Source organism: Rhizophagus irregularis, chromosome 10, assembly GCF_026210795.1.
Source record: "Rhizophagus irregularis chromosome 10, complete sequence".
Taxonomy (NCBI): domain Eukaryota; kingdom Fungi; phylum Glomeromycota; class Glomeromycetes; order Glomerales; family Glomeraceae; genus Rhizophagus; species Rhizophagus irregularis.
This window is the reverse complement of record NC_089438.1, coordinates 1651438-1661385: the sequence shown is the minus strand read 5'-3', so window position 1 is coordinate 1661385 and position 9948 is coordinate 1651438. Positions and strand designations below refer to the sequence as shown.

The 9948-nt window shown below is 30.8% G+C and overlaps 2 protein-coding genes across 2 annotated transcripts; both read right to left on the bottom strand.

Annotated features, from left to right (window-relative positions):
• Positions 1-274: 274 nt before the first annotated feature.
• OCT59_001870 (uncharacterized protein) lies at positions 275-3703 on the bottom strand. Its single transcript, XM_025320834.2, has 17 exons — positions 3488-3703; positions 3291-3325; positions 3098-3227; positions 2810-3016; positions 2646-2723; positions 2471-2573; positions 2328-2396; positions 2135-2239; positions 1976-2063; positions 1838-1902; positions 1624-1768; positions 1477-1555; positions 1271-1400; positions 1035-1198; positions 847-961; positions 682-774; positions 275-605 (listed from the first exon to the last, which is right to left on the bottom strand). The coding sequence occupies exons 1-17, from the start codon at positions 3634-3636 to the stop codon at positions 501-503; spliced, it is 1860 nt and encodes a 619-aa protein (XP_025170405.1). The 5' UTR covers positions 3637-3703; the 3' UTR covers positions 275-500.
• Positions 3704-5338: 1635 nt separating this feature from the next.
• On the bottom strand, positions 5339-9779 carry OCT59_001869 (uncharacterized protein; the record flags this gene model as incomplete). The annotated part of the gene is made up of 14 exons (XM_025320835.2): positions 8899-9779; positions 8140-8556; positions 7943-8065; positions 7734-7867; positions 7476-7652; positions 6991-7387; positions 6825-6906; positions 6551-6751; positions 6329-6481; positions 6183-6260; positions 5836-6105; positions 5631-5773; positions 5498-5561; positions 5339-5418 (listed from the first exon to the last, which is right to left on the bottom strand). The coding sequence occupies exons 1-14, from the start codon at positions 9730-9732 to the stop codon at positions 5339-5341; spliced, it is 3153 nt and encodes a 1050-aa protein (XP_025170406.1). The 5' UTR covers positions 9733-9779.
• Between the last annotated feature and the right edge of the window lie 169 nt (positions 9780-9948).

Sequence of the window (9948 nt, the reverse complement as noted above, 5' to 3'; positions counted from 1 at the left end):
AACGAAATTTTTATATAAAATAACATTTAACATTTTTAGCATGGAACGAGACCCTGCTTCAAAAAGTAATAATATCACTTCCAATTGAAATCTTTCAACATGCTCTTGCATTACTTCCATTAAAAGAAATATATTCATTCAAGCGAGTAAATGGTATAATTTATTGTAAATTATTACTGTGCAATTCTAATCAATGACTGAAAAGAATGGCGAATCACGAATATCAAATTTATAAAATTTATAGAAATCTAATTATATGTAATAAAAACAATTTTTCATAGCTATATTTATTTTTTTTTTATTATAATATTCATCTGAGGTCGGTGAATACGTAATTAAAACATGATACCCACTATAGCTACATCTCATGATTATTATTATTATTCATAAAAACCGCTTCATTATGTCAAAGGTGCAGGAAAGGTTTTTTTTAGTAAAGGCCAAAGTAAATTTATGAGAAAGTAGTCTTACTTAGTAAAGAAAAATTATCATTTAAGCGTTTACAATCCTTCTAGTTCTTTAATGTTATCCAACAATGTCTTCCCATGTTCAACAAAATTTATTGGGATAGCCTCCATAACTTGGTATTTAATTATGTTTCTTTCCTAATTAAGATAAAATAAGTGTATTTTTTTTTTAATAAAAATAATGAACTGTATATCAACACTACATTAGTATTACCTTGTAGGTTTCCATTTTCGCACGACATTTGAAGATGTAAGTTTTGAAATATCGAGAGTCAATCCAATTTTCAAAGGCCAATTCCTCATTTTCCTATTTACAGTAAGCAAAACTTTAATTATTAAATTCGAACTAATATTATCATATATTATGGCAAACATATACCTTCATACTATTTAACTCGTTGGCATTTTTACCAATAATTGTATTTCCTGTGTCATTAAAACATTGGAACCACATACTATCCGTATGGTCAGATATGTTCATTCCAAATATATATCTATCTCAGCAAATAAAAAAATTTTATTAATCATTTTATGAGTGCGAAAAAATAAGTTACTGTCATAATATACCTGTATTCGACGTGATCATATGAGCGCGAGCATTTTTCACACCGATAAGAATTTTCGCCATCTTCAATAACTTTTTTGTTACAACCTTCATTGGGACAAGCAGCATAGTACATATTTTCTTTTTTGATGAATACAACTGTCCCTCTTGTAACAAAATATTCAGCCTGTAAATTACATACAAAAAAAATTTAAATAATGAAAAAAAACTTGAAACAAGTAAATTCAATAATATATACCTTTTCATTATTGCCAATATTCTCATTAATGATTTGTGACATTGTCTTTTCGGGAGAATTTATAGACCCCGTTGAATAAGAAGAACCTGAAAATAACTTTGTTTCGATTTTTAGTCCTCCGTTAGCCACCCTATAGTATATAACAATAAAATAGATTAAATAAAAATACGTGCTATAACTATATATAATTTCTAGAAATATCTTACCATTTACGTATAGAATTAGTCTCTGGTATATTAGGATCGATCAATAGTTTACTGGTACCATACATTGAAAGACTCCTCCCTATATTAAAAAAATAAATATGTTACTAATATAATTTAATATTAAATTAATTTTTTGTCAAAACTTACCTTGAAAATCGCTAACACGCGTATTTTTACACACAATAATAGTGCCTATATCTATGTGTCTAAGCTCATTAACTTGTTGTCCCCATGTAGTTAATCTAACTTCAAATTCACTTTCGTCTACTATTATAAGATCCCTTTTGTCAATCTAATCAAATTGTATAAAGGTTAATGAATTATGACTAATTAAAAATAATAAAATAAACAATCGGTGTACCATTTTTTGATTTTTTGTCATTACTTGGGTCGTCTCAGAAATTTCTTTAATGGCGGCCACAACATCTATTTAAATAACATAAATAATATATTAATTAAACAAATTATCATATTATATCAATATTCGATTACTACTAACCGACTGTATTGTCTTTTTCATAGTTAACCAAATCAGAAATTTTAACAGGGTTAATTTTTATTTTAATGGGCATAACGGAATTATTAGCCTTGAAGAAGAACAATATTAGTATTTTTATAAAAATAAGAGTGCATTTATTAGATTATAATAGATTAATACCGGTTCAATTATGGTACCAGCCTCAATGGTTATTTCATAATCATTTTGAACATTTGAGAACTGCTTCTTAGCTATATTGACTTTTCCCTTAGAAATATAATACACCTAATACAAGAACATTTTGAAATTAGAACATTCGAAATACATAAAACTTAATAAATAAAATTATTATTATTATTTTTTTTATTAAGACCTTATTCAATTCCAATAGATTCATATATTCATCCGCTTGTTGATTGAAAGCAGTTGCTCTAATTTCTCCCTATTACGTTTAAAATTGTTTAATAAAATCTTTTAACAAAATGGACGTGCAAACCGCATAATTTTTATACTTACAGTGTCATCCATTAAAGTTACATTAAATAACTTGCCAGACCCACGTGAATTCGTCCACGTCTTAAGATCTGATTTTTGAACAACCATTGCCTTGAGTTTCCATCTTTATTAAAAAACAATATGTCAAAATTTATTCTCACAAGGAAAAAAAAGTTATATTAAAATAGATACACACTTATTATGGTATGGACTTATGTTATCAATAGAACAAATTCCTTCATCTGAATTTTTATTTGAACTTCTTTGCGGAGTGCTAAATAAACATATAAACATTTAAATGAGTTATAAGAATAAAAATAAACAATAAATATAATAAAATGATTTTGCTCATAATTTTACATATTGTTATTGTGGGAGCTATTAATTCCAAAATTAGAAGGAACAGGTGGTCTTAATTGTGGCGGCTGTGGCGGTTGTTGTGGTTGAATTGGATTTGGACGAGAAATTCCAGTTCGAGAACGTTCAGTATCATCACTAAGGTGTCCGTGTCCATATAATTCCAAAGGTACGTCTTTAACCAGTTCAAACCCTAAAATAACCAAGTACCTAAAATATCGAAATTTAAATTTGCTCAACTTAAGTTACATTGCCGGCATAATTCTCAAAAATAAAAAAAAAAAGTATTACTTCGATGTGTTTTTACTGGCTTGAAGTGGGATAGAATTACTAAGGTTATAATTGGTCAACTTAATTATCATGCCTCTATCCAGCTTTTTTCCGTTGCATACTGTCTTAATTAAATGTTCTGGAATTATGCCTAATGAAAGCGAATAAAATTACTTTAATTTTACTTAAATCGTTTTATAATAGTGATAAATACCTTGAATAAGTTCAAAGCCATCCGAAAGCCCAATCCTATTAAAATAATTTTTTTTTTTTGGTATTTAGTTACTTTAATTTCTTCAATAAAGACGCGTTTTTAAATGTGTTACACGAGTTGGAAGGAGGACGCGTTATTAAAATAATACGCGTTAGCAATTATATCCCGATTTTCTTCGCTTCCTTACTAAAACTCACTTATATCTTGAGCCACCTTGTTCACCGACGCCTGGGTTAACTCTCACTAACTGGAGGACCGGATTTTTTGGCCTAGACGATTCATTTTCATCGAGCATGCCTCTAATGCATCCAAGGGAAATTATACTACCTACATTCGTTTTAGACATTTTTTCCTCTCTCTTTCTTTGTTATAATTTGACTCAAAGCTATTAAAAGAAAAAAGTCAAAAAGTCTAAAAAGTCTGAAGTTTTTGACATCGTAACTTATTTAAGTCTATGAAGGCGTGAACTCGAGGTTACAAGTGGCGCAGCAAACTAAGTATCAACACTGTAGCAAAAGTATCGTTCTTGACCCGCCACGTTGACCCGCATAATATATTTTACAAGAGGGGTCAAGATGATGCAAATACTGAGATCCTATTTGTTCATATTAGTCATGTTAAAAGTAAACGACCACATGATTTTATTGTCTTCATATTATATAAATTAATTCTAAAAAGTAGAGAATCTAATTATTAAAAACCGGGGTTAAGTTATATTATATAGTAATATATAATAGCGTGGAATCTGATGACGCAGCAAATTAAAGTACGAATTTTTTAAATATGATGTAAAAACTAAAACCATTAGCATAAAATTATACCATTTGGCTAACTTTTTACTAGAAGTCCGGTAAAATTTTCAATAATTAGAAATAACTTTCCTATGAGCCTAAAAGTAAAAATTCATTATTCGCAACGTTAAAAAATAAGGCATTTTTACCTTTAAGCCTATAAGTAAGTCATTTATAGTGCTCAAAAAATTTACCGGACTTTCAACAAAAAGTAAGCCAAATAACATAATTTGATGGCAATAAACTTAGTTTTTATATTATATTTTAACAATTAGTACTTTGGTTTGCCATGACGCGCTATTATATAATGACCCCCGATTTTCGATATAGGACTCTCTACTTTATTTGCGGATCACGAATTAATAGAAATCATGGCAATTCTTCGAATGTAATGTAATTATTAATATAACTCATTTATCTTTTTTATTATTAAGAATCTTATTAATTGAAGCTAATTTTATGTCTTTGAGGTATTATATTAAAAAATATTATTTTTAAAAGTTGACGAATAGCGAATTATTGCAAATAGAGACAAGATTCTATCTATTGATACTAGAGATATAAATAAAATACTGCCATTTGATAGCTCTTAATACTAAATTAACCTTTTTTATAATTATTGTTATTTTTAAAAAACTAAAAAATTACAAATTGAAGTAGCTTTAATTTTAGTTAGAGGAATCTATCTGCAAAAAATTCATGTATGAGATCATTAGTAATTTTTAGTAATTTTTTTCCATTCAATTTTCATTCCTTAAATAATACTCTTTATGTAAACCCATTCAACACTAACATATTTTTAATAAATAATATTTATCCCAAAGTTTCAAATAATTTTACAATGATATTTTTACGCCACGCCAGATTCCCATTTTCTGCAAATCAATAATTTTATTTTTTTATAGTTTAAAGGGGAAAAAATTCATGCAAAGTGACAAACCAATATTAATCACACAATATTAAAACTTCCAAGGTTAAAATTTTATTTTTTTAAATTAAATATTAGCTTGCTCTTTACCAGGGAGTGTGTGATCGGTTTTTGTCGTCATCTGACATTGAAGTAACAGCTTTCGTTCAGTTACGAGCACAAGGTAACTTCTTCCCTGCACGCGGGTTATAAGGTTTTCCTTCCTTTTTTTTTGCAAAAGACTAATGATACTGCTATCATTATTCACATTTTTTTTTTTAAATAAAATTGCTATTAAGATTAGCCGATTTAGTTTAAACTTCGGCAAACGAAATATATGTAAATTTACATCATTGACCACGAGCTCGTTTGGCCTGGCGGGCCCGGAAAAGGTCGAATTCCGGTGGGCGATTGATTCCTGGGCCGCTACCTAATATAATATAAATTGAATAGTTAAAATGCTTATATGTGATAGATGCAGATTTATAAAAGAATTATTGAGCACTTACCCCGATCCGAGGAATCATCGTCTTCACCATCATAATCTCGTCTTCTCCTCTTGGGTGCGCCACCCTAATTATTAAACAAAAAAAGTTAATATCAAGGATTTAAATAAAAGTAAAATTAAAATAGACAACTAACTCTTTGTTTGCCAAACGTTTCGGTTTGGCGAGTACGACTTCGACCTTCAGTCCTGGCCGGGCTTCTATCTCGTACCGAAGGGACCAGAATGTTGTTGTTTTTAACGATTACATTCATCAACGCGGCCGGGTTTATAATTGGCCCTGATAAAACGTTAGGTTAAAATAATTTAAACATAATACAATCTAACAAAACAAATATTTACCCTTATAATTGGAAACTGGAGTAAGTGTCGCGAGATGTCTTGCAATTTTTTCTGGAGGCGCACCCGAAACCGAACCAACGGTTGGCTGTTCTTTTTCTGCCTCCGTTTGATCATATAATAGCCACGATGACTGCATTTTCGGCCGTATAAATGTTTCTTGACTCACTGATTTCAGTAAAGCCAGTCGTTCAGGAGCAGCGGGCTCGCGTGTTTCTTTTTTATTTCTTAATACCGTTGGCGTCTTTGTCGCTGGAACCATGACGTGATCAACTATATCGATTATCAATAATAATAGATGAATAAATAGCTTAAATATAAAGAATGTACATTAACTTTAAGTTATTTACATTGTGAGCCAATTTCGTTCTTTAATAAACTTGTGTCAGGCAAACCAAACCGATCGGCAAACCTTTTTATTGACGATTCTATAAGAAAAAAAAATAATAATACCGATTAAATAAAAGATTTCAGAAGAAAAATATAAATTCCATACCTTGCGGATAAATTTGTCTTCTTCGCTCTTCAATATTTCTTATTTTAAATAGCGTGCAGTACTTATAAACGTATGGGCAATAAATATCCCAGAGTATTTTGCTCTGATCAGATGGTATTAGCTGGATATATTTCTCAAAGACCGAGTGGATGTCTAAAAAACAGTGTTAAATAACTATCTAATTATTTAAAACTGATAAGAAATTACAAGAAAGAAATTTACTGATATGATCATTTTTTTCTATAAAAAACTTCAAATATTCTGCTATATAGTTGGGATTTTCTGCTAATTCTTTCCGATCTAATCCTAATTTGAAAATTTTCATATCATCACCGGCAGGGGAATTATCGTTATCAGGACCAGCGCCATAAGTGGAATGAGCATTTTTTATATATTTACGAGCGAATTTAGAATTCATTAACGCTAAATTTATTTCATAAGTTAGATCATTATGCAATTGTAAACTTTGATAAATGTAACCTGAAAATATGCATACCGAATTCTGCATACACATTATATGTGCAAAGACGTGATAAAACCGCTTTTTCATAAAATAATTTACGAGCCTCCTCTAAACCCTATTGTAACAAATTACAGTAAACCGTTAATATTAATAATGATGATAATTTAATTTAATTTACGAAATAAGAAATTAAACGCACTTTTACGCGTCTTACGAAAGATATCAGATTTATCCAAATAATACCGCCAGCAGAAACTATTTTATCTAATTGACGTTTCTTACGCTCTTCAACCTCTAAAAGTTCATTTTTGAGACCTATTTGTTTTTTCCTTTTTAGCTCTCGAGTTTCACCATCTTCATAGGTAGTATTTTCTGTTTCTTTAACATCATGTCTCTTTATCAAAGCATCAACTTCTGCTTGCATGTCTTGCTCAATCTTTTCGTATTTTTTATCCATAATTGCTAATAAAGATTCATACGTTTTAAAATTTTCACAAAATGCTTCTTGAAAAGCATCCGGATTAGAATCACGATGTCGGTAAGAATTTTGGTTAAGATGTTCTTTCAATTCTGCATAACGCAAGTTAACCATCAAACTAAGAGCAAATAATGGCATAAATAATTTGTTATATTAAATTAAGAAACTATAATATAAATAAAGTAAAAAAGTATATAATGATAAACCTGTCTGGAATAATTTCAATTGCAGTATTCAATAGATTAACTGCTATTTCTTCTTTCGTTTCTTTAAATTCCTTTCCAATCAAGGACCCAAATAATGCCTTTGCTTCTACTTTTTTATTTTTAATTGAGGTCCAGTCTTCGTCTCTAATCGAGACCAAGTATTCAGCTGCATCATGCCTAAAAATTTTGATATCATAAATTATGATGATGGACTAGAAGTTCTTTTTTAATTTAAACTATCGTGATCTCAAAATTTACCATATCTTAGGGTAATACCGCATGTACATCATGGCTTTCTTATAAGCATAAATGATTCTTTTTGAAAGGTCCACCGACTCAAGTCGAAGAGGATTGGATTTTTCCCATTCAACCCACTTTTCCACATAATGTTTCTGCAATGAGATGAAATTATAAATACACTGTCAAACAATGACAATTAATCAGAAAAGTAAACATATTAATAATACTTGTTCTGTTTCTGACTTTGTCCATTTTAAAGGAGTCGGAATTATATTCTTATTGATTTTGTCAGTGAACCGACGTAAATCTTTAACAACTGTGGAAATACGGTCATATTGTTGTTTTTTAATCTTATATAATGTTACAAAAGATTAATTTTTTTATATTTAGAAATGACAATGAAAATAATAAATTTATAACCTACGGGTTGTTGATTAGGAAGGCTCACTTTCTTTTCGTTTTTTTTGTAACTCTTCCATATTTCTTCAATATTATTCAATGGAATTTTCAAAGCTTGTTTGTAAGCGTCTCGCAATTCATTTAGTATGTTGTCCATGGGTTCGATGCTGTTTAGAAAATTTAAATAATCTTGCCAAATAACTCCTGATTCTATATCCAACCCAACGTGATTTAGTGCATATTTATATATAGATATAATATTTCCAATAGGATCAGGTTCTGGTGGATCACTGGTTTCAACTTGATTCCGCACATTTTCAATATAATGCTTAGCTAGATCAACGGAAACAGCACAACGAAAAGAATTAGGATATAATTCTTGAACTTTACTCTTATCATCTTGGCTCAATTCGAAGTTGATGTATTCAATCCATTGACGAGACTAGATTAATCATGCAACAAAAACGATCAATATATCATAATAAGACAATAACATGGAAGAACAAACCCACAATTTATAAACAAAAAAAAAAAGTCAACCACTCAAATCATCAAAGACAGGTTCTAAGTTGACGCTGCATATTTTAAAAATATTCAAAAAGAACACCAAAACCACTCCAAAAATAAATGTGACACGAAAAAAGTTCAAAAGAAATGACTTGCACAACAAAGTATTTATTGTCATTTTTTCGCTGATATAAAATAACATGACATTCATTTCAATGATGACAATTATGATATTTTCAGCTAATTTAAGATGAAAAGACTTATAGTGTTCACTTACCACTGTGGGGAATTTGTCTGTAAAATTTCTAAACGTCTCTCTAATTTTATTTTGATCTCCTTTATTTTTCACTTCGTCAAGTAAAGATAGCCACGCTTCCGTATCATATACATTTTCAGCTATACGAAGCTCGAGTGTTTCAATTTGTTGGCTCTGTCGTTGTTGTACCGCACTAAGTTGTTGTTGTGCAGCAGGCGGAATCTGCCATGAGCCAGGCTCCGCTGGTACCACTTTTTGTCTTTGATTAGTTGACGCTGATGAGGTAGCGACATGAGGTTTATTAATTATACTAGAATTAGCATTTGTTCGTCGTTCATTAACGTTCACACCATTTGTAAATTGCTTTCGCCCAGCTGGTCTGTTTATGCCTCCGGCTATCGTAGTTGTTGGATTAGGAGCGGTATTTGCAGCATTACTGGTATTGATCAGAGTTGGATGCAAATTAACGTAATTGTTGGGTCTTTCCTCAGTCCTAGTCTGAGGAACTGTAGGTTGTAGAATATATGGAGGCTGTTGTTGAGGCTGGTATATAGTTTGTGCTGGGTAAACAGCTGCTGTTGGCTGTTGTGGTTGTAAAAATAACATTTGTTGAGTGTTTTGTTGAGGCATTTGTTGAGAGTGTTGAGGATTATATACTGTTTGTTGCTGTTGGTATGTTTGTACGGGAAAACTAGATTGTTGTCCAGGTTGCCCGGGTTGCCCAGATTGCCCAGGCTGTCCGGGCTGTCCAGGAATGACTGGTGGTCGCCCGGGAAAGGCCGTTGGCCCGGGAAGGTTTCTGTATTGTAATTGATCGTGATGTACTTGATTATAATTGAGATTTGAACGATCCATTAGCGTTTAAAATTTTTTTTTTGCTCGAAAAGAAAACCTTGTAATACATATTACATCGCACAATCCACATGATCGTTTTATTGAGGTACAGTGAGGGTGTACAATATTAACGTACAAACTGGCCCGAGTTTAGGAGTTATGCCCTTGCACGTGATAGCGTTAACGTTAACTTCGGCCAGTTCGTACATTCACCCCACTGTACATTAAGGAATCCTT